The sequence below is a fragment of the Falco punctatus genome (assembly GCF_963210335.1).
Source record: "Falco punctatus genome assembly, chromosome: 4".
Lineage (NCBI taxonomy): Eukaryota > Metazoa > Chordata > Aves > Falconiformes > Falconidae > Falco > Falco punctatus.
Window position 1 is genome coordinate 35,030,437 of NC_137583.1, and position 25,836 is coordinate 35,056,272.

Consider the following 25,836-nt stretch of genomic DNA (forward strand, 5'->3'; position numbering starts at 1 on the left):
TTTCACTTAGTAATAAATGCTTGAAAGGATCACAACATTTTATAAGGTCATATATAACACCAGTTAGGCACTACAGTAATGCATTATTCAGCTCCAGCAAAGAATATAAATCCTTGTAATGTACATGGTTAAAATGTGGTTTAATTCTTATTATCCTCTGGCTTTGACTCAAAGTTCCTGATGAGCGTTATAATGTTCAGACGATGCATATTCCCTGAGATTCTTTAATTAAACCTGTAATGTAAGACTTTGCCTCTGGCTATTGGTCACACTACCTGGCACTTGCATTTACAGAGATACCACCTACTGCTTCTGTTCTACTGCCCAGCCCTGAGCCGGAGCTCTGCCCCTCAGTCAAATGTGTGCTTTTGATATTTCTCAGGCTGAGACAGACTAGTCCTTTGGGCAGACATTCAATCTTTGCTACTGCATGGTTGAGGTTTATGGCAAAAACATGACAACTAGGAGACTAAGAAAATAAAACTCCTGCTCTAACCTTTCCTCCCCGCCCTCCCTTAAGAATTTCTAGGGGGCATATGGATGCTTAAGACCAAAAGTTTGCTGCACACATACTGCTTCTCTCCGTCAATAGGACACATTTCCACTATGCCCTGAAGGCTGGTAAAGAAAAGGCCTCTGAAATTTGTATTACCTGGTGACCACCGTTATTCACACAGCTTCCTACTCCACAGCAGGTCAGCAGGGAGAACACCTGAACCTCTAGGACTTCTCTAGTACATGCATGCGTAACACAGCACTGTGTTTAAGGAGTATCTTCTGTTCGCCTTTTCTGAAAATATCAAAAGATCTGGTTTTGTTTTGAAGTGAAGTGAAAAACCTCTTCAAATCTCTAAAACTTCTAACTGCTAAGAAGAAGGTTTCCCTACTCAGCACTCTGGGTCTCTCATTCAAAGGCAACAAGAGCTGGATGCCTTTAAGCACTCTAGCAAATACCCTTCAGCATTTTTAGGAACTTCACCATACATCTTTGCACAGCATTTGTGTTCCTGTGATTGTGACCAGCCTAATGGATCCTTCCTCCCTAGTGAATGCTGAAGCAGGCATTTTAAATGTAGTTGTTCACATGTGTTGACTTAAAGTGCATGCATCTTTGAAATTCACTCCCTTTCAGCATTACTGCCAATAAATAATTAAAAAGCCTATTAAGACAGCAAAAGCTGAAAATATAAGCAAATGTTTTTGCATCAAGGGCCAGACTCAGGGAAACACTTAAACATCTTCAATTCAAAGCATGTGAGCGTTCAGATTGATGCAAGCGCCCAACTTGCAAGTCTTATTGTGTTTTACTGAGTAAGGGCTATTACCCAGCTCTGTAAATTATTTTCCCTTGTGGAAACATACAGTTATTCAAAATTTCAAAATATCTAGTGGAAACATCAGTTTCATAAGTAGAAAGGCATGTTACAATTCTAATTTCAGCCCAAGTCCTGTGATTTTGAATCTGAATAGAAAAATACTGCATTTTCCAAGCAAATAGCACTGACAGAATTTAGCCCCCGCTGTAGTTTCAGACACCAGAATGCTTAGTGATTTCCATTATTGTACGTCTTTGTGATATTGTATGCTTCTGGATAAGGACATCAAGCAAGTGTTCTACTCCAGTCAGCACATTTACCTATAGAGAACAAAATAAACTGCCACAGAGAGAAGACAAGACATTAAACAGAAGAAATCTCAGTTTGAAAAACATTCAGATAATGGAAAATATCAAACTAGAAGTTAAAACCTAATTAAGAACATGGAACTAGGAGAAAAAGCATATGTTGTCAGAGCCACAACAGTTACATCAGGAGGTGACAAAGGAGGACAGGAAGGTTTGAAGAGGGACACGGACACTTTAAAGAAATAATAAACATTCTTTTGGGATAAGAGCATCTCTGCCAGACAGAAACCTTCCTCTTGGCCAAGTGACAAGCCCTGTTGCCCTCTACAGCTTGAATTTCCCAGAATGACCTTCTACAGCTTGCTAATGCTGTATTTTCATCACCAGCTAAGAGTCTGGGCAGGGGTTGGGGTGATCCCAACAAAAAAATGAAAATTCCATCCCCGACATCACAGGTCCTTGACCAACTCTTTCCAACTCTTTGCCATGCCCACTTTCCCATGGGGAGCTTCAGGTTCATGCCCCCTCACTTGGAACAATTTCAGCGCAGCAAATGCATGACATTTTCTGAATGATGCCAGTATTTGGTGTTGGAGTTTGTGGTTGCACCCAGCAACACAGCTGGGAATGAGGGAGCAGACAGGCTCAGCTGGCTATTTCAGCACCATCTTCAAGGAAATCACGGTTTTGAAAATAGACAACCTAATCCTGGAGTTGAACAGATTAGATCAAGATGCAGGACTGTCTACCATGGAAAGTCATTCAAGCTAAAACAGAGCAAGAATACACCTTGGACCAACAATTCTTGATTAACTTCCTCTGCTGGCAAGCTTAGTGTAAACTAGGCGCTATGCCAAAGCCTCCCAATCCACTCTGGAGTAAATGTAATTTGAAATAACACTCTCGTATTTTAACAGCATGGCCTTCGGAGTGAATTTTCAGGTAATGGTCAAAAGTAGCACAGACCTGCGAGTCAGTCATGATACTGGTATTCTATGTAAAAATAATAAAAAAACCCAACAGGTCTTTACTAACTTTTTTCACTGCACTCTAAAGGAACAGCTTCCAAACCAATGTGTATATTGTAGCGTATGATGCAGAGGAAAGAACTGTTGCTTCTAAGCTGGAACTAGAGTTTACCAAAAATACCAAATTTTCATACAAGACAAAACAGTGGGAAATTTATATTAAAAAGATTTTTATATGTAAGCACATATCCAGACACAATCTAGAAATGTCTGTCACATGAACCCCCACATTTACAGGCATCACACAGGCTCCGCTAACTCCACAGAGGTTATTCAGCATTTTGCTGTCACTTGAGACAACCTACAGGCAATGGACACGACCTGAACGTCCACCTTCTGGTGTCGCAACAAACAGCTGCACACCAAAGACCTCTGCTTCCCATGGGACAGGGGCCAGCTGCTTTGTCAAACACGTAGGCTACTCATACTCGTGTCCTGTGGAAGAGCTCCTCACGGTCACTACTGCTGAGTATGGTCCCGAACAAGAGTTTCATCTGAATTTTATTTTCTCTGAAGCTTACAGCCTTCCCAAGCCTGTCAGAGTTTGCTTCAGGTGAGCTGGAAGCATGGCAGGATTCACAGCCCTCCCACAGGGAACCCAGAGAAGTTCTGCCCAGCAAACATCCACCCACCGAAAACCCACAGACCTCCCAGCTGCAACCGGAGCAGCTCCTCCTGCACCACACAACCTGCAATCAGGTACCTTTTAATTAAACCCCACCACGCTGCACTAAATCATTTCCTTATGAATGGTCAAGTTATTTGCATGCTAAATCTTCCACACAAACGAGCGCGCCACTGACAGTAACAGCACATGCAGATCTTCAGCGCTTTCTGGCCCAAGCTGCCAACGGCCATAGGACCAGGGAAGTCAGAAAGGGACTCCTGCACAGCGTGACACAGCAAGTCCGGAGCAGAGATCAGGCTGTGCTTTAATGGAGGGTCCACATCAGAATTTAAAAATAAGATCATCAGTTTTATGAAATACTGGGCTGTAAGAATACAGAGATATTCAACTGGAGAAAAAACTACGAACGGGAAAAGAATTTTAGTTCAATGTCTAAAATAAAAAGGCAATGACCTCTATTTACGCTACACTTCTGTGTTTTCAGAGGCAAAGGAATAGGAAAGCAAACCTTGAGAAAGGTTAGCATGAGCCTGATCTGGCACTTACCAATAAAGCATCATCAATTTGTTATTTCTCTTTTGCTTTTTTTGTGCCCACCCCCACCCACCCCCCCCTTTATTTTTTTTGACACAATTAACCAAAACTAACTTTTGGACCTTTGTAAGACACTGTCCAGCTACCAAGCATCATGCTGTAAGTGCCAACGAAACTTCAAAGCTGAGCCGCCAGAAAGGTGCTGCAGAAGCAGCAATCAAACGTTGCATGTTTCCTGCCCACCAAGAAACCAAACGCTGTTGAAGGCCACAACCAAATTATCATCTGGATAATTTGCAAATAACGAATTTAGTGTCATTTTATAGGCACTAAGTGCTTGCTCTTTTAATATCGTGATTTTATTATCAGCATTTATTAAAGATATTTTGTTTGCTGTATGTAAACTCAAACATTAGAAGACAGGCATATTATAAGCAATTACAAATGTTAGGTAACATCTACTACATAGGACAAAGTAAAATAAAACACCAAAAGACACAGGAACGAAGAAGCAATAATAAAAATTCTTTCTGGTTTCTGTGAAGTCATTGACTAATATGTATAATAGATTATATTACATGAAAATTTATTTCAGGTCCACAATTGTTTTAAAGCTGACTCTCCAAGTAGAGCCAGGAGCTTATCAAACCTGCTTGTAGCACAACCCTTCATGGAAGGTCCTCTTCTAGCTTGGCTTTACTGTAATGCATACAAATTATTAACCCATTACAAATGTCAGCACCTGGCACTTGCTACCTAACAGAAGCCAGCACCACAGGCTCCCCAGCTGCTATTTCCACCTTGATGTGAATTTTAAAACTGCAGATTTTTTTTCTCCAGTGTAGCAGCACATACAAAATAGAGAAACAATCCTGCAACAAAGAGCAGGGAACTGACCCTTCCCCTGAGGGACAGCACAGTTTGCATTCTCCAAAGTGCCACTGCCCCACTCAGGCAGCACAGGGCAGCATGGCCAGGGCAGCTGTGACTCTGGCACTGAGGGGTTGTGTCCTCCCGGCCCAAGGAGAGGGTCCCTCTGGGGCTCCTACCTCTCAGGGAAGCGCTCTCTGTGGGGGAAAATCCCACACCATTCACAGAAAAAAGCAAGGCTTGGCAGGCTGTTGTCTTTGGCTTTGTTTTGTTCCGATAAGGGACACAAGCAACGCTTTGGGGCAGCGAGCAGGCAAGAGGGCACGTTGCCGCTCCGTCCACGCTGCAGTGGTGCCAGACTCAGAAGTCTCACAGCCTCGGTATTTTCGCTGCATGACAGATTTTTCTAATCCTGTTCTGAGGCTGTCAGCTCTCTACATTCACACAATGCACGGAGCTTAGGCAGTAATACAGGGCCTGGCTTTAGCTTTGAAAGGCAAGTCCCAAATTCAGATGCTCTGCTGATTACTGGACACAGCTTCCGAAAGCTCAGACCCTTCATACAACCTTATCAAACAGACAGTTTGCTGTGGTTGGATGCGGTCGAAACGTAACTGATCGAGGAGTGCGGGGCTGCCTATTGACTGGATGCAGTCATTTGCAGCCAGGGCCACCCTGTCATCATGACTGGGATGCCATAAAGAAGTGCTGAAGAGGAGGGAGAGCAGCTGGCACGCGTGGGACACGCAAACCAAAGCACCCTGTTTGGCCTCGGCCAGCGCAAGATTTTCAGTCACAGAAACGACACTGAACCACACAGTTCCCACCAGTATTAACAAGGGTCCAGACCAGCAAGTCACAATTTTGGCTTCTCTTTCCTGAAGAGCAAATATAGGGAACATTTCAAGTAATCAGATATTATTAGCTTACTTCTAACTTCCCATGGAAAAGTGTTCTCAGACAAATTCCATCACTTCCATGGATGTCCAGCTAGCACCCTTGGGAGTGACTGTCAGCCAGCTGTCACTTAGTAGCCCACTGTCTCAGTGTCAACTGTAGCAATGAACACTGCTGTTAAGACAATAAAATGTTTGCGTCTTTTTTTTTAATTTTTGCTTTGGCTTCAGCACTACAAGCGTCTTTTTTTTTTTAATTTTTGCTTTGGCTTCAGCACTACAAGCGTCTTTTTTTTTTAATTTTTGCTTTGGCTTCAGCACTACAATCTATCCAGTTGCAGTCATTTTCCCAATCAGCAAACAAAACACAAGAGTATGCAATAAAGATGTTACCTCCATAACTCCATTGGATTTACCAGCTACTAAAATGCTTTTATTGCCAATCTACAGCACAGTAAATTCCTCTTCTAGCAATACCAGTGAACTCTGACAAGGCAAAACTACCAGGACTGCAAAGTTACATCAACAAGTCTGTAAAACAAGGTTGACATGGGAAAAGGAACATTAATGTGAAAAAGCGCATGTGTGAACTGTGCAGCAGCACAGGCATGCGAGCAAAAGAACCTTCTGCGTAATTCATCCTACTTCTGTAAACCCAGAATAACAGTTTTAGAAGTAGGTTCTCCTTGTACTGCAGTCTCCACTACTTGAAAAACCCGGTAATTGCAAAAACAGAAAAAACTTCGAGTGTTTCATGAAAAAGTGGATGTAGCCACTTTGAAGTTGCCCTGGCTAGAAAAATACTGTAACTAGATCTGGAAAATGATGCATGCAAAACACAGCTGTGCATGTCTATACTTATCCAGTAATTATCTGACTGTTTTTCAGACATTATTTGTGTGTTTTTATTTTCTGTTCTATGCTTCACTGCCCAAAAAATGGAATTATCGCTTTAAACCACTTTGCTATACAAGAGCTATTTATGCCATTAAGGTCTAATCCCAGCATAACCAGAGAAAGAGAAAATTGCAGGGGGGGAGTGGAAACCAAAGTAACACTACAAAAGCCTTTTCAGTTGCATTTACCTGTAGGCATTACAGAAAATGATTAAAACAGAAACAGACCCCACATTTCAGTATCATTTCTAAACCAACCCCAAAGCAAAATGCATCCCAGATGTCTCCCAAGAAATGCCGCACAGAGAACACTGCACAAGTGCTAACATCAGAAACTGGTCACCTGCACGTAGCTTTTCATTCCACCTGCTGCACACAGCCTTCCACAACTACACACCAGTCACACTGGCAACTTGGCAGGCTGGCAAGTCAATCTGCATCTGACTCGCTGCTCACATTAATACAATTAAGTCACATCCTCAGCCAGGATAAACCAATACTGCTCTTCCTCAGTCAGGAGAGGCCCAGTGAATTAATTACTCACCAGAAGATCCAGTTTCCTGCATGTAAAAATTCTCCAAAGATAAAAATGTATTTTAAACTACTGCAAAGGAAATTTGGTTTTAGGTAAGAAACAGAGGTGTGATACATAGCGGGGCTTATACGAAAAGTTTTCCTGAAGTCAGCTGCACTTAAGTAGGTGCTTGTAATTAAGTATGCTCTCAAATGTTAGCCTAGGAGGTGCTAAATGGGGAGCTACCTAATATTTGACTGGAAAATAATATGTGAATTCCTCCTATCTTGCTGTTCTGAGCTGTTATCAGAACAACTTCTAGATGTATTTCACTTAAAGAATGGGAACAGATACCCAAGGATTCAATTAGTCTCAGAATATTTTGGTTTGTTGGCATCATCCTCTATTTGCTATCAGAACTGCATTAGAGCTTTATTTAAGCAATCAGTCAGACCTCATGATATTAAATATTAATCTTTTATCCTTTAGCCCAGTTACCGTTATTCTGGAATAATCAAGAATTTTCCTGTTCTGTGATGTCATTTGAAGTACAGAGCATAACTGACAGTGTACAATAGCATTACTGTACAGCAGGGACAGGGTCATAATGAACTGTTTGGTTCTGATGGTAATTGATTATAATCAACATAATTTGTATGTCATCCCTTCTGCCAATTTGCCCTATACAATAAAAACAGGCAAGCACAGAACTAAATTTTACAATTCTCTTTTCATCAGAGGCTAAACACAAAATTAGGTATTGCTGGTAAGCATTTCGAATGCTGTGCAAATTAAAAAGATATTGGCAAATCAGCTTCTGTTGGGAAATATCACAGTTGTCATATCTTTTTAAGATCTTAGCTTGGGAGCTTAGGGCTTTGGTAGTTGTACTGTTAAAGATATTCGTAACTAGAAGATAACTGTGTAAAAAGCACCTTGTTTCTGAAACTGCAGCACACATGAATGGACTCATGGACAATTAGAAAATACCCTGTTTCTAGAAAGGGCAAGAATATTTTCTCAAAGTAGTATTAAAAGGGACAGACAACCCACTGGACAGGTCCACTGAACACTTCGAGGAACAGAAAAAAATTAAAAGCAGAGCTGACATCCACAGAATATGAGCTGTAGTTCAGGCTTGATTAAATGAGAACAAGGATGCCTAGCAAGCTCTGGATGCAGAGTTCAGAGTCAAAAATACCATCCATTCTGTCACAGAAGCTCCCTTCCACATGTGCTGGGTCTGGGAAGTTTGCCCAGGCTGTACCTCTCAAAGATGAGATTTCATTCTCAGTGCCATTCATGGGACAGCTTTTACAAGCACCAAGCAGACTGAAAACATGCTGAAAATATCACATGTCCTCCAAAGAACAGGAGAAAGGAATTACATGCTTACATAGCACCCTGGTCACTGTGAGCTGATGGCTAGGTGCTTTTTTCTTTCACTACAAAAATAACGTGGAAAGCTTTATATAAGAGTTTTTTTGATTTATTTTTTTAAAGAAGTTTCATATAAAATTCAAGATTCACAGCATTAGTAGAAAGGAATCTAAATGACACGTGGTGTGTACCCTCCTCATGCAACAGACTGTTGCAAAGGACTCTGTTGGCCTTCAATGCCAAACTTCTCATGGTTTGTTCATAGAAATAACGGAGAACACAAGTGCTAGAGATGTGAGTTCTAAGCCATATGCTCTTCCCTTCTTCCTCTCTGCGTACACGGCCAAATCACATACAATGACTCTGTGTGTAACTAAAAGCTAAAACTTTCCAAGATGCTGCATGAGACTGTACCTAGGTATCTTCAATGCAAATACCACCCAGTTAATCTTGCAGAGTATTTCCCATGTATATCCAAAAGGATCCACTCAGCAGATACATTTAAAAGACGTATTCTCCTAAACAGATCTAAATTCTCTTTGTGTGATTTAAAAATTGAGACATTTCTAGCCACTGTTTTTCTAGGTTTATCTTTGCCAAAACCAGTATATCTGATTAATAGGCAATAACAGCTCAGCAATTTGATTGCATCGGATATTTCTATGGGGAGTGCATCATGAAGATTTCAGAGGTAAGTCCATGAAATCTACCTGTATTTTCATGTTCCTCAGCAGGAATGAAAACATGCTGTTTCCTCTTCCCTTTGACAGCAGAATGCAAAATCTTGCTTTTTAGTGAGCACAGTGCACTGCAAGAAATTGCATCATTTTCTCCAGTGGCTGTATATCCCATAGGCATTTCATCTCTTTACTCACTTCAGCACCTTATGAAATGGCACGGGTTCCTCCTTGCCCCCCAAACTAATTAGCTGGAAGAAAAATACTTCCCTGCGTTTTGAAAAGCAAGTACCTGGAAGCTTACTTTATCTTCACAACATGATTTTATGAAAGACTCCATGTTAATAGTGTTACCAATCACAATTATCTTGTTACAAAAGCTGCAACATGCTCTTTTCTACAGGCTACAAGATTCTTGGATTCATGTTTTTTTCATGAATATTGACTAAAACTGGAAAAATCCCCAAGTTTCTAACTTGAGATAACCATAAGACTCAGAAAGTAATCCCAAACACACCCAAAACCAGACACAAAAGATTTGAAGTATTATTTTTTAGTCATATTGTTCTAAAAAACAGTTTCCCAGTTATTTAATGATTCTTTTCCATATGATACTCTAACAAATAATGCAGGGATTGTTTTCTGTTCTTGCTTTTAGTAGCAGATACAGTACCTTTCTGTATGCAATTCTTATCTACTCTTACTGGGAAATGCTGATTACATGGCACAGAGGTGAAATCGTCTGCGCAGCCCCCAGTGAAGCAGATACTGACTAAGTCCAGGCACAAAGGGCAAAAGGATCACTTATATGCAAAGGCAATCAGCACAATTAGGCAACTTGTATGGCTGCTGCTGCTGCACTTGTGCTCTGGATCCAAGCAGGGCTGACAGCACCCTGTCGTTCCCAGACAAGAACCAGGTAAAAGGTGCGCGAGCTTTCCAGGCAGCACAGCTGAGGGTTACAGTTTTAAATTTCAGGGTTGAACAGAAGAAATAATTAAAGGTCAAACAGCTGAACATGCAATTATTTAGACTCCTATAGGCAATGAAATTATTTGACTTGTACCTAATGACAAAGACATCTTGCAAGAAACACACCAAGAGTACGTTTTTGCTGTTCAAAGCAGCCACTTAATTGTGAAGTGCAACACCCACAACAGTGGCGCACCATGAACCTTCAGTTCCGAGTCTTTTATTGAATTAATCCAGAAATCAATTTCAGAGAAAGGAATTACAAGATAATAAGTACCTTTTATTATGACAATTTTTGTTCCTTACATGATGCTCTCCAGGGTAGGGCATTTTCGTTCTAAAAAGAGCTAGCTCTTTAAAAAAAAATATTAAATGAAACGGTAGAGAGGACAATGACAAACAGTCTCTTTAAAGGCACTACTGCTAGAATACAAATTCTGTCTGGGAGCGCTCAGTGTCTGAGCTGTTCTTAGAGACAGGAGGCTGACACGGGTATGAGGTGCTGAGCCGACACGCTGAATGCTGGGTATACGCCAATTACAGGAGGGTATGGAAAAGCAGTCTGGTTTTACTGTATTATGACAAGCACACTGCTGCTTGTACTCAAGCATCAATATTTACTTCACCAACGTGGGAGAGCACTTGTGTGTCATGGGAAGAGGTCTTCAAAGCATCCTTCACACCGGCTCTTTGCCAATGTAACCCTCTCCGGACTGGCATCCCCCCTTGGCTAAGGTAACTTTCCAGCTGAAACCCTCCTAGCGTGGCATGCGTTACACGCAGGTCTTGTGTTTGGATTCTGAATGCGCACGTTATTTCAGCTATCTCCAAGTTCCACACCTCAGTAGCACCTGGGAACCATATCCATCACTTCAAAGGGAGGCTGCAAGCCACCAGCTATTCTCACACAACCACCCCAGTAACAGCATCTTCTGGAAACTGCACAGCAAAAACCAGTTCATATTTTGACTTCTAACAACACAGAAAATTCTGACTGGTATTCTATAGTCTGGGAAGAACTGTAATTTTTTGATTGGTTGGGTTTGGGGTTTTTTTTGTTATTGTCATCAGCTTAAAAGAGATGCTGCTGACCCCCAAGCAGTGGAAAACCAACCACTTGCCACACAGGCACAAGGGTGCACATCTGCCTGCTGCAGGCTTAGCACAGCACCCCTCAGATGGTGCCTCCCTGGGCAAGCACCGCAGCACGCTCATGCTGGGATAGCACCAGCAGAAGGAAAACATGTGGCAAGATTTACTTTTCACAGATGAAGGCAGAGGTAAAAACTGCAATTGGTGCACCAATTACTCAGTCCTGTTACCTGATACACAGATCCCCATTTCCTCCACCAACTGCAATACTCCGTGGTCCTGTATCAGTAAGCCTTAGAGGGCTCCCCAGCATCCAGTCACACAGCTTTTATCAGTCACAAAGCTACAGCTTTGGAAGAAAACCAAAAACGAGCTCTCTAACCCAAAGACACTAACAAAACTCCATCGCTCCAAGGGAATGAAAAACTGGGCCAAAATTTCTCTCTGGGCTAACTGCTGCTGAAGCCATTACATTTGGCTCCTGGTATTTTTGTGAAATGAAGGATGGGAAGTGTGAAATGCAAACAGCCACAGTCTCATTGATGGAGATAGCTTTGGAAATCATGAGAAAAGTAGTCAGTCACCGCTGTTTCAGATGTAACACACAACCATCTCAGCTGCCGAAAACAGCTTTCATTCTCTCTTTGTTTTCTTCATTCTCTCCAAATTATGGTCAGTTTCCCTTTGCGTGACAGTGCAGACAAACATGCCTGAACCTTCCAAATGAATGCTGACATGACCTTATCAAACACCTCAAGGATGCTCAGGGGTATCTGGTTTTAGCATTAGGGCACAGTGAGATTTAGAGGTAAGAAATGGAAGGTTTGTTTTCAAACTATTTTTTCCAGTACAGTAAACCCCAAGTGTCTCGGTTTCACCCTAAATGAGTACTATTTTGCAACACAGTGCAATGCAAATAAATGTGCCACATCCTACTCCCTTGAACACAGCTTATTAAATAGTTGTTAATCTGCTGCACCAAATTTATACATTACATGAGTCATGCTTGTTACGCACCATTTAACATGAAAAAAGCTAAAGAACAGTTGTTTGTGAGCTGTATAATCTCACTTACAAAAACAGAGCAGGGAGAACAGGAACTGCCCAACTGCATCATCTCTTGGCATCCCGTCCCAGCACAGGTAGGTATAAATGAATCAGACTGATCCCCAATATACTGCTATTTGATTAATGCGAGTAGTGTGATTTGGCAGGTTCAATTTGAACAAAGTATTTTGACATGCCTCTAAAAGAGAGAAGAATGTGAGGGAATTACATGAGGGAATTGTGCAAAAATTATTTTGTTTGCAGAAGCTGTCTATTCATTGGAAAAATATTATCTGAAAACACTTGGCTTAGCTCTCAAGTAAATGTTTTCCCTCTGTTCACTTACACACAACCCGAAATAGATCTTTATAGAGGAATTCAAAAAGAGAACTGCTGAAGCTGTGCTGGTTGGAAGAATACCCACATTCTCTCTTTAGAAGATCACTTGCAGCCATACCTGTAAAATTTGCAACAGTTGTACATCTGATTGGAAAACTAGGGAAAGGAGGGGAAGTGACATGAAAAATTCATGAGAAGGCCTCCAGAATATGGTCCCCTTTCGACACACGGCACACGTTTGAAATGTCAACATTCAAAATACCAAGCAGAGCAGAGTCAAGACAGGAAACCAGAGGGCAGTGGAGTGAAAATCTCAAATGAGCCAACTCATCCCAAGATTGTGCAGGAAACCACTAAAGCAGAGAAGCTGCTCACCAGTGTCTACTCAACATGTCTCAAACACACACACTACTATTCTCCACTCACATCTGTCCCCAAAGAAAAAGGATGAGAATAAAACATGTGGGGAAACTTCTGCAAATTTGAGGATTCTTTACAAACCATGTTAGTTAATGTTATGTTTGAGTTGGCAAAACATTAAAGCTGATGATGTTGTTTTTCTCATGCTGCTTTTTCACATCAAAGAAAACAGATACCCTTGCAGCTAAGACGGTGGCCCCGTCCTGAATTGCTAACTTCTCAGTCTGGATATAAAACAACTACAGCTAATCTGAACGCTTTTCACCACTTCACCTAAAGAGAAATGCATCCCTAGAAACCGAAGTTATGCCCTGTCCTTCAGCTATGATACCCAGACTTACTTCCACCTCTCAGAGAGTCCCATCCCTGCCCACTCCAGGATACATGCCTGGTCTCAGCTCCTACATTTGAGCACACCCCAGCAGTCCAGAACACTTTGGGATGTAAGTGCGTTGGCCATGAGACTTTGGTTTTGGCTCTTCTCACCTATTTCAAGGTCAGGAGTAAGCAGCTTTGTAGAGAAGATGGGACTCAGAAGTGGATGTGGCTTTCAGTAGCACTGAAATAAACATGAACACCTATGAGCATACACTTAATTTCTACCTTACATATTCATTAAACAACGTGTTTATGCTCTCCCTGACCCCAAAAATATTAAGGCCCCTTGAAAGCGCAGTGACTTTTGGAGTCACCCAGCACCCCTGCTGACAGTCTTAGCAAGGAGGCAACAGGCCAGAAGAGTAAAGGACATGCAGGCCAGGGAAGATACAGACTGGCAGGGCAGAACAAGGAAGCAGTATGCTGGGGCTGAAGGCATCACCTCAGCCAGTAATCTGTGGCAGCTGTACCAGCTGGAGCTGATAATCTCCCTTTCACTTCCTTCTCCTTCAGGTGTGAAATCCTCACAATGTGCATTCTCCCCTAGTACCTTCACTAACACAAACTGCTGCTCTTACACTATTTTAAGTCAGTAATAAAATAAATCTTCATTATTACTGTATATTTCCAGTTCTACATCACACACAGATTAGAACTTCATTATGTACTCTGTGTTTTGTTACAACTTTATAATGCCACTGTGTATAACTATTTTTATGTGATTCTTCCTTGCCAGTTTCAACTCACAAAGGCTTAGCTCCAAAGTGAGGTCCATAAAAAAAGATGTAGTAGGCTTGTTGAAACAAATAGCAAAACAGTCAAAAGCTTTCCCCAGAGAAAGGCCAACAAAAGACAAAGGTAGACATACTTATGCAGTCACTAAGGGACATTGGAAATGTGTGTTCTGAATAAACACCCATCTTCAGTATGCAAGTACCATTGCTTTGCTGCCTCCCAAAGATCAGCAAGAATGAAAATCAATGATACTGCCTTGTTAGAAAACACAAGTCAAAGCATCAATGACTTTGTAAAATTCCTTCTCTCACTTTGACCTTCTGGTGCCAGGCATCTCCATGGATTCATTACCACTCACTGTAATGTCTAAAGAGGAAATCCACAATGCTATAGATTTTAGAGTAACACACTAGCAGCAGGGATCATAACAAAAGCTAGGAAGCTGAGTATGCAAAAAGAAAGGAGAATTAATTCCATGAATGGATTCTTGCACTGCCTTGAGCACTGCATCCTCTCTTCTAACAAGCACAAGTCAATTCTGCTGTTGTCCAGCTGCACACCAGGTCCCTTCCTCACCATCTGCACCTGTTTCCTGTAAAGAGTCTGTTCTCTCTTGCCCAGTCAGTCACGCTGGGAGCTACTGCTGTTACAGTTGTACCTTCTCCAGGGTCACCAACACAGTTAAATACCATAACTGCAGTGGGCAACAGCAGACCAGCCTTCTCTTTCAGAGGATCTCTTAGACAAAAGAAGGGTGGTGGGGGTGGTACTAACCTGAGTCTCCAAGCTGGTGTAGGGACTAGGAGGTTCAATCTACAAAAAGAGCAGATAGAAACAGCCATTACTCTGGAATAGTGGAAAAGATGGTGTTTTGAGCCATTACTGGTCCAAAGCAGCGATGTAAGGAACAAACACATCTGCTTGAACAAGGATGGTGGGATTATTATTTTTAAGAGATCCCCTTTTCCAGGCACCCTACCATCACACATGAATTACAGGATCTCTACAATATTTGAATGTGTGAAGCAAGTTGCAGTAACCAGAGTATATCAGAGACAGATTAGCTCCAGAACAACTCAAGGCTACACGCAGGCCCTTACATCTTTGATTTATTCCTCTGTTACATTTCTTTCTTACATTACAATTGACTGGTGCTCCTGTAATTTCAAGGCATTAGAGCCTTTTCAGAAAGTTGATCAGGACTTGATGATGAAAGCACTGGCTGCATCATTGGCAACATTTTTTGCTCCCAAAAGCTGCAGTTACGTGATGGTTGTTTTGTTTTCCATTAAAATTTCATCCTGATGAATGTCTTTCTCCAGCTATACACGTTATATGTGCAAGTGCACCATGTATTTTCTGCAGTCTGGCATCTTCCTTGGCATCAAAATCTGAACTCTTAACTTTGCTTGGCCAGAGGATTCAAGCCTCATTAAAGAGCTTCTAAACACAAAAGCACAAAAATTGTCTATTTAGCCAGTTAATTAAGAGATTAGAAAGAGATAACATCCCTCCAGGAGACTCCATCATTAGTGTTCTGGGACTAGTGCTCAAGCAAAATCTTTAAAGGAACATCTTTTAAAGTACAAGGGACATTTCAAACCTTAGTCCTGCTGGTCCAGGTATTACTCTGCAAGGTCTCGCTTTCTACAACATTCTGTTTAATTGGAAAGCCTAACAGAGTGGAACCAGGTCAATGATGCTTTCTCTTCAATCCATCACATCTATTGAAAACAGACAGCTTTAGTTTCGAGAGTAAATATTCTTATCTGTCAGATTATTGGGCTCCTGAGACTAATTTTGAATTCTGATATCCCCAGGTACTCAGGTCACTGCGATTCTCACTTTGGCTAAACCACAAAACAGAATGAAAAAAAAAAGACCTGGCTTTCCTCCAAGAAACCATGTATTCCTTTTAATTATACCTATAAAGCAGCTTTTGGTTTAGTATTCATTGTAAATATACTAATGAAGAAACAAGCTATCAACTCAGGGGAAAATAAAGTCAAGGAGGAAACTGGCCTTGAAACCCTCAATACATCTCTCCCACACTCAGTAAATCCTGGGCCAGGCAGCACGCTATACCCAGATGAAAAAGTCCATGATTACCTCTGTCACACTGCTAACTTAAAGGTAATCTTTCATCAAGATGTCCTAACATCGGAGTAGCACTATTATACAAATAAGTAGATACTATCTGACAACTGGCCAAATGATATCAAGACTGGAAGGAGACTGAGAAACCTCAGGGAAATCCAAGTATCATGTCATCAGCTAAACTGGGGTGGGCACTGAAATTATCTGAAGGTGAGAGGAATCTTGTCCCTGGATGGCTTTACGTTTCTAAAGACAAATGGTGTCAGCACTCACAGCTCTTCTTTATAGACTTAGCGGGGATAAACTCATCTATTTTGCAGATGGAATTGTAAGCAATGCTCGTTTGGTCACAACACTCTCCCACTCACATTTATATCATAGCAGGAAGATCCCAACACTGGCAGGTGTGCGTGGCAGATATAAAGTGTGTTTAAACAGAGCAAAATACTACTTTAACAAAGAGCAGTCCAGCTGCACAGACTCCCCTTTGGGAGACAGCTGGATTTTCTCAGTCACTGCCAATTTTATTGCAGACAAAAGCTTTTTCAGCACGTACTGTTCACTTCCAAATGACATGATTTCTATAAGAGGAAGCAGCTACTGTATGTATACAACATCCTGGAAAGATCTGGGAGTTCCTGTAATAGATAAGGCTTCAGACTATTTAAAGGCCAGACAAACTAAGTCCAACGCTTGCTGAACAGAACAGATTTCTGATATAGCAGGGGGACCTGTTTCTCCATGTCATTACAGTCATAGAGTCATTTAGGTTGGAGAAGACCCTTAAGATCACAGAGTCCAACCATTAACCCGGGACTGCCAAGCCCACCACTAAACCATGTCCCTGAGTGCCACATTTACACTCTTTAAATACCTCCAGGGACGGTGACTCAACCACTTCCAGGGCAGCCTGTTCCAGTGCTTGACAACCCTTTCAGTGAAGTAATTCTTCCCAACACCCAATTCTAAACCTAAACCCACCTGGCACAACCGGAGGCCATTTCCTCCTGTCCTGTCTCAACATCTTTCTTACAGCGAGGGGCTCAAAACCGAACACAGCATTGGAGGTGCAGCCTCACCAGTGCTGTGTACAGGGGGACAGTCACTGCCCTAGTCGTGCTGGTCACACTGTTTCTGATGCAAGCCAGGACATATCAATCACACACATGACACTGTGTTTGCTTTTGAATTATCTGAGAAAAAAAAATAATGAAAATTTGACTTTTATGGGCAAAAGTAGCAACAAAATAATGTACATTTCTCCCTCCCCGTTTCCCACTTTCTTGCACCAGCACAGTTGCTAGAGATGGTGTAAGTTTGGGGGTTTTATCCCTTTCTCCCAACAGCGGTTCACACCATGTAACATCACCGCCTCTCAGCACTCACTGACTGCGAAACAAAAATGAAGAGACTTTGCCAGTTTGTTGCTGGATTCTGCCTCACACAGAGGCAGCTGCTTTCCCTCAGAGCTCAACTGCCCGCTCTGCTTTTCTGCTTCGCTCATGCGGTTACAGGTACTGCACTCATCACAGCTCTCAGAGCTGACCTGAAGGTCCCCAAAACAAAACCACAGAGACTGCATCCTAATTCCCCTCTTTAAATGAGGCACTAAGGAAGCTGATGAGAGTGACGAAGGAGGGAGAGCATAAACATAGTTAACTGCAAAAAATACTTTTAAAATTTGAGCTCAATGTCAGCAACCTAAAAGAAAGAATTTCACTCTTACTGTAGGAAGAGGTATATTCTTAAAATAATTTACCTATCACTAGTGCCAAATAAGTATGTCACATTTTGGTAAATCCCACTGCTCTTTCTCCAGCTCCTGTGTGTGGCCTGATGCATAGTTATGTATGCTAACAATAGCCCACAAGTGAGGGATGAGGGTATGCACTTTTTTCTTTTTTTTTTTTTTCTTTTTTGAAAGTTACAGCCTCTCTGCTTTGTCTAACCTGCCTGGTCTCATGAATTATTAGCTGCTAATGAAAGGTCTGAGTCAGAAAGAGTTATTGCTTGTCCTCTTATATGCACAGAAATGCTTAGGAACAAACAGCAACAAACAGCACTGTTCTGAGTGCAGTTTTGCTTGGTCTGTGCATGTTTCACTTAAACTCTCCAAGTTACAGCAGCCTGCCATAGTACCACAAGAGTCGTTACAACTAAACACTGGAGACATCGGCAATTGTCCCATCTGAAATTTCAGACTGCCATTTTTGAGTGCCATGAATGACTAATCTCCAGTGCTTGTGATCAAATGAAATCTGTCGTGGAACTGGAGTGTAAACAATATGTGACAGTACTGTATAAATTGCATGACACATTTATCACGTTTAAAGACTGATCAGGGTAAAACTCTTCACTATTGAAAGGTGACACTGAGTACAGCAACTCTCTGCCGGGGTCTGGTTACCGTATTTTTTATGAAGGGTTAACGTCTGTCTCACATAAAGACACAGCTGTTTTTACAGACCTTGCAACCTTCCCAAAACAAAACTAAAGGATGGGAAAACTCAGAGAAACTGAGGTACAGCCAAATAAACCAACTACTCCAAAGTCACACAGGAAATATGAGAGAAATCCCTAAGTCACTGTCTAGAACCTTGACCACAAGCCACATCTCTCCCATACCACAAAAAATTTAAATGTTTTTCTAGCACCATTTTAAGAGACATCAGGTTTGAATATGGTAACTCAACTTACACCTCAGTCTAGTCACACATATTTTTGGTGATGGTACAAGACTGACTGCAGAAAAGCCTAGTGCTTAGACTCAGCAAGTGCTGCTGTTGACTGCACTGGACCGTTCCTGCAGATGTGCCTTCCGCTCACTGCCCCTTCTACCACTGTGCGGTTTCAGTCCTCATGCAGCTCTGTTCAGCTTTGACGAGCGTGGCACACGCTTGAAAAATGGGGTTTTTTCACTCTATGAGCTGATTTCCACTCAGTTACTAGTCACCTCTTTCCATCCCTGGAGCAGCACGGACCCGCATGTGGCTTGGCACAGGGCAGCAGCTCCCCAGCAGCATTCCCAGTTGCAGGTGCCCTCATCCCAGAAGCACAGCAGTCACACCACAGCCGTTTTTGCACCTATGTTTTGTGGAGCCAGGCCCTGACCCACACAGGTGAACCAAACCAGTCTGTTCTTTTTTTAATTTTATTTATTCTGTGTCATTTTACAGCTCAATCAGTTCCTCCCCCCAGCTTATGACACAAGGCACAGAGAGCTGTGCTGGCACAGCAGAGGGGTGGGCCAGCAAAGCCAGGAGGGGGAGGATATGAAGGAAGAACCAGCAGCTGGCGACAGGGTCAGCAGGCAAGTAGCAATAGCAAATGTCAGCATCACCACCAAATACTTCTTCCCATGAAACCAGAGTTTCAGATGAAGACACAAAACATTCACCTGAAGGTGACATTTCACACATGCTCTCCAGCTCGGCTGCCTGCAAGGCAGGACCACATAACAGCAGCTCCCTGTGTGGGCAGTGCTGTTTTTACAAACTGCAGTTGAGGGCTACAGCTATCCCAAGGGACTGTGGCTTTGTCTCTTCTGCTGACTCATTTTATGACCCAGGGGTTAAATGTCAGCATCACCACCAAATACTTCTTCCCATGAAACCAGAGTTTCAGATGAAGACACAAAACATTCACCTGAAGGTGACATTTCACACATGCTCTCCAGCTCGGCTGCCTGCAAGGCAGGACCACATAACAGCAGCTCCCTGTGTGGGCAGTGCTGTTTTTACAAACTGCAGTTGAGGGCTACAGCTATCCCAAGGGACTGTGGCTTTGTCTCTTCTGCTGACTCATTTTATGACCCAGGGGTTTGTTAGCCTGCCAGCCTGTGGTTTTTATCCTACACTCAAATTTGGCTCAAAACCTTTGTATATTCACAGAAACAAACAAACAAAAAAAAACACAAAACAAAAAAAAAAAACAGGATTGGAAGAGACCTCCTGGACTGCCATTTCCCCACATTTCTGCCCATCTGTCCACTAGCAAGGGGGAGCCCACACATTGCAAGGACAGAGGTGGGACAAGTGCCCTGGACCAGAACCCTGGGCACCAGCACTCAGAGCTTCCCTGCAGACGGAGGAGGTGCAGCACATCCCTGCAACGAAACCAAGCGTCTCATTACAGGAAGTGTTCAGTAACCTTAATTGTAACCCTTAGATATAAGCCACATCAACAGCCGCCTCTACACCACCCGCTAGCTCATGCACGCCGACGTATTTGGGGAAGAGAGACTTCCTGGTGGCACCAGCACCGTTAGCCTGGATGGGAGCCGCGAGGCAGGGGTAAAGGCAATCGTGAATTCACCAGCTCACGTTCCTGTACTGAAAGGCAGAGGGGTCATGGCAGCAACACCTCCAACATGCCTAGGCACTTTCTAAGGGGCAGGGCTTGTACAACAGGATGTCACTTAGATATAAAGAAAATAAAACCCAAAAATACTCCTGCAGAACTGCTTTTTATCACACTTCCCACCATCACAAACTGCACTGATGTCTGTGAGCAATGACTCAAAGGGAAGGGTAAGAAGGGTTAGCATTACCAGGGTGATCTGCATGGCACTAGCCTCATTTTTCTTTTTCTATTTCTTGGTCTTAGCATCACTTCACAGGCTCCATAAGAGGGTTTGCAGCAACAGGAAAAGATGGGAAGGACTCACTAGTACTAATGTACCCAGAGCCTCAGTATAACTGCTCTGCAAAGGATCCTTTCAAGCAAATACACCAATTCCATAAAAAATCTCAGCTTGTCATCACAGGCTACATAAATCATAATTCTATTATTTCTGCTGGACATCTTAACACACATCCAGGAGGCTCTAGTACACAAGGTGTAAAAGCTGTTAATTGACTTATTTTTTTTGTCCTGCAAAAGGCAGCTATGAGAAAGGAAAAAGACTATAGAGAATGTTTCGTACTACGCATTAAAACCAATTATTCAATGAAAGGCTGATCTTTAAATACCAAGACTGGAAATTAGCACATTTGCACCATTCCTCACCCACCCCACCAACATTGTTCAAGCTAATAGTGGTTCTCAGGAAGAAATTACCGTGTTATCAATATACCAATCTTTCCACCACTTACTACAGCTGCAATGGTCTGGAAACAAACGTTTAGCGAAGACAGGATTTCAGCCAGTGCGGCAGGCTCCAAGCAAGTGGTAGCAGAAGCCAAGCCTGAAGCTGTACAACTTCCTGTTACACAAACTAACGGTGCAGAAAAGGGGCAGCCAACCTGCCTGCTCTGCAAGCCACATACCCTAATTTTCATATGACAAAGAGCCGCAGACACTTATCATGCCCTTTGAAGAGGCAGAAGGGAGATGGAGCATGCAGGCAATGACAACAGCTTCCGAGGAGCAGAGACACCAAAGGATGTAGTTAGCATGAAGCAACCCGGTCAGGCTGAGCTCCTTCAGCAACAGGGCCTCCTGTCACCCAATAACAGCACAGCCCCACTGCTGGGCACGAAGTGTCAGGGCAGGATGACAGCTGCTGTTCAGTGCCTGACAGCGACCACCTACTGCATCTGGTACGCACCTGAGCCCAGGTCTCAGCCCCGTCTGTGGCACCGACAGATGGTGAAGCCCCAGGAGAAGGGAGAACTCCCACAGCGAAGCCAGCATGAAGAAGGTGCAGACACCTCGGAGGGGCTCCTCTCTCAGCTACTGCCTGTGACAAGGTGTGGCCATAAGGGAGGTGGAGCAACCCCAGCTAAATGTGCCAGGTGGTCCCGCAGCTCCTGCAAGCATTCAGGATGCTGGAACATGCAAAGGCTTCTCCAAACCACTGAGTTACAATTAGTGCACTCACTGCTAATCGCTTCACTGCTACACAGCTTAATGAACCTGTTCTTCAGTAGCAACATCAGCCCACGTGGCCTCTGCCAGCCCTTAATTTTGACAAATGAAGTGCTTGTGCGGCCAAATTGAAGAACTGATCCTAAGTAAAAAAAAACATCGGGGGAAAATATATTTAAGCAAGATCATTTCCTCATGCACTTTGCTACAAAACTGCAAAGAGTGGGAGGGCAGCTTAATCCAGGACATCCACTAAAATTCAAGACACAGAATTTCATCATCAACTCCATAATACTACTATCTTGGTCAACATCTTTAAGTACACGATACAGGCACTTAATTAGGATTCTTACTCATAAAATCATAGAATCGTTTGGGTTGGAAAAGATCCTTAAGATCACCAAGTCCAACCTAGCACTGCCAAGTCCACCACTAAACATGTCCCCAAAGTGCCACATCTACTCTCTTAAATACCTTCAGGGACACTGACTCAACCACCACTCTGGGCAGCCTGTTCCAGGGCTTGACCACCCTTTTCATGAAGAAATTCTTCCCCATATCCAAGCTAAACCTCCCATGGCACAACTTGAGGATGTGTCCTCTTGTTCTGTTGCTTGTTGTATGGGAGAAGAGACCAACCAACCCTACCTACAGCCCCTTCCAGGGAGCTGTAGAGAGCGATAAGGTCCCACCTCAGCCTCCCTTGCTCCAGGCTAAACACCCCCAGTTCCCTCAGCCGCTCCTCACAGGACTTGTGCTCCAGACCCTTCATCAGCTTCATTGTCCTTCTTTGGACACGCTCCAGCCCCTCTACATCCCTCCTGAAGTGAGGGGCCAAAACTGAACAAGGATTCAAGGTGTGACCTCACCAGTGCCCAGTGCAGGGGGACAGTCACTGCCTCGGTCCTGCTGGCCACACTGTTCCTAATACAGGCCAGGAGGCTGTTGGCCTTTTTGGCCAGCTGGGCACACTGCTGGCTCATGTTGAGCCAGCTGTCAACCAACACCCCCAGGTTCTTTTCTGCCAGGCACTTTTCCAGCCACTCTGCCCCAAGCCTGTAGTGCTGCGTGGGGCTGTTGTGACCCAACTGCGGGACCTGGCGCTCCTCCTTATTGAATTTCATACCATTGGCCTCAGCCCATCGGTCCAGTCTGTCCAGATCCCTCTGCAGAGCCTTCCTGCCTTCAAGCAGATCAATGCTTTGGCCCAGCTTGGTGTCATCGGCCAACTTACTGAGGGTGCACTCTACCCCCTTCTTCAGCTCATCGATAAAGATGTTCAGCAGGACCAGCCCCAACACTAAGACCTGGGGAACACCACCTCTGACCTCTGCACACCAACTCTAGATATTTCACTACCAGAAACAACTGCAATCTCTTTAATAGCCAATGGCTTTGGTAAAAAACACTCTACAGTCCTTGGCTAGTAAAAGTAAATCTGCGTAGCTCCTTCAAAGTCAAAAAGCTGAGGGTTTGCCCAGGATTTGAACACGGCATACGTGTCTTCTGCCAAATGAACAATCACATGCTTATCGAGCAGCTGAAGGGCAGCTCAGTTAAATTTAAGACCTGCTGGTTCCCTGCTTTTCCACAAACATAAAGCTTTTTTCTTGCCTGCAGGAGCTTTACAGAAGACTATATTCATTTACAGAACCTGAACTACAGCAAGACCTACTATTCCTTAGCCTGCAATAACAGACAGTGCCCAGAAATAGCACAGAACTCTCAAATGCCTCTGTAAAAAACATTACCCAAAATAAATCCACACCATATTACTGAACACTTAAGACAGACTGAATCTGCTGTCTATTAAATCCTGAAATTCCATTTACAAATGAAGCTAGTACTATCCCTTATCTTTGGTGTCTCTTACCACCTGAAAAATATCTGCTGCTACCAGCTCAGCACAGACCCCTGAACTCAGCCAGGGCCAGCGGCAGCAGCATGCAGATAGCAGTAGGAAGCTTTCCCAGATGTCTATAAAATATGTCTGGCCACAGAGATGCTGCTGCCCAAGTACTGCTTTGACATTCTGAATATGTTAGCTACCCAGGCCAAACATGCTGTCTCACAGATACAAGCTGAAAGACAGTTAATATTTTAACTTATTAACTCTGGGCAGGCTTATCTTTCAGCCTCGACACTTTAATACAGTATAGCTGCTCTGACACCACCTTTTTGAATCTGTGCTTAAGAATGATACATCTGACCGACTCAGAGCAAGAGTCAATTGTCCTGCTTTCTTTAATAATTTATAAAAAGCCGGCAGGCACAGTGGCTTTGCTGTGTTGTTCAGCTGTCCTAACAAACTGGACAGTTTAAGACAGCAAACAAATTGTAATGGAAATGTGTAACAAGATGAGGAATACTAATCTAACAAATTAATATAACAGAGTTGTTAAGAGATGGCAAAGTGTACCAGATGATACTGAAAAAGATGTTTCTCCCCCCATGCCCCAGCTCATCTCTAAGCCCCACAGCTCCTCGCTGCTGTGAAATGCAGTTTCATGCCTGCTTTTCCAGCAGATGCTGCCATGGAAGGCTCCAAGAGGGCACCCCAGGAGGTACAGCCTGGGTATGACTTTGAGTACAATTATATTCAGGAGCATGGATGCGGGTTATTTGTAGTTCTAGTGATAGAAATGTGAAAGAAGAAAAAATGTCTATGTCCTTATGCAACATTTTCACAATTTTAATAGAGCTAGGAATCTACATTTATAGAGTAACCAATGTTATAAGAAGCTACATTTAAAATGGCACATGGAGGGAGACACTAATTCAGTTCAGTGTTTAAGCACAGCGTTTAAAGGAAAAAAGAACTGTCCTGGCAGACGATCACTTCAGCTACCGTCTCTTACAAGAACAATCCCAAACCACTCTGAGTATTATCCGAGACAGGACACAGTGCAGAAAATCAGCAGGACGGCCGTGACCAAATTCAAAGAGCAGGCTCATTTAAAGTTTCCAGACAAGTAAGTTACCAGAAGAAAATTAAAGCCTGTACTAAGGAACATGTTCAAAACTTGAGCATGAACTGCCGAAGAGGACAGACTTCAGGTACAACAAGCTTCAAAGCTGAGTCAGGCGCTGCTACGGTGTGAACACAAGTCTGCCAGCTGGCAGAAGAGTTGCAGTTTCACTTGCAGCTATCACAGGCAATCGAGACTGAAATCTGTATCAAAGCACTTGGATAACTGGTGTCTGCACAACCCCAACAACAACAAAAGAAAGCAAGCGCATTTTTACCAGATTTTGCACTGCACAGAGAAAAAGACACCCACCCGATCCCTTGTCTCAAAGCAGAGTAAACCATGGCTAATTGGTGACAGCCACACTGTGGACAGATTCAACTCTCTGCTAGGTTCAGCTCTTCACGATCTTACACCCTTCTGCAATCACTTGGGGCCCCTCCAGAGAGGGGTGCAGCCTGGCACAGAGCCTGGGTCGTGCCCTGAGTGCTTCCATCCTGCTATTCTCATGCACAGGATCTTTCAAAATAATAAACTGAGGACAGCCAGTGGCTGGGAACACAGCCCTAGGTCTTTCAGGAGGGAAAGCAAAGAAGAAGAAAAAAAAAATACAAGGGGAATTCAGCTTCGTTAAGAAAATCCAGCTAAAAATTCTGAGGGCAACAGAATGAGAAGCAGCCTGTATACTTTATACAGAATAAAGCCTGCCAGACAAATTTAATTGCTTTATTTGTTCTTTGATAGAGTTACAGACAGAGTGGATTAAAGCAACACAGTGTAGGTTCTATTTTTTGGATTTTTGGACAGCATTGGATACTGTCTCATGAAATCCTAATTGAAAAATTAATTCAAAAAGACTTGGGAAGGACCAGTGCACAGCACTAGAATTGAGAACTGGCTGCAGGACAATAAACAAATGATAATGATAAATG

At 43.1% G+C, this 25,836-nt stretch overlaps 1 protein-coding gene across 3 annotated transcripts in view; it reads right to left on the bottom strand.

Annotated features, from left to right (window-relative positions):
• XYLT1 (xylosyltransferase 1) overlaps positions 1–25,836 on the bottom strand; it is a 202,894-nt gene that overhangs the window by 134,021 nt on the left and 43,037 nt on the right. Inside the window, exons 1-2 of one of the 3 annotated variants that reach the window (XM_080386665.1) lie at positions 21,221–22,327; positions 14,805–14,843 (exon numbers count right to left, since the gene is read on the bottom strand). The exons of 1 other annotated variant lie outside the window; for it this stretch is intronic. In XM_080386665.1, coding sequence (XP_080242791.1) covers positions 14,805–14,843; positions 21,221–21,406 — 225 coding nt within the window. In that variant the 5' untranslated portion in view covers positions 21,407–22,327. Of the gene's footprint in view, positions 1–14,804; positions 14,844–21,220; positions 22,328–25,836 lie in introns of those variants that run through there. One more of the 3 variants, XM_080386663.1, reaches the window with a different exon arrangement.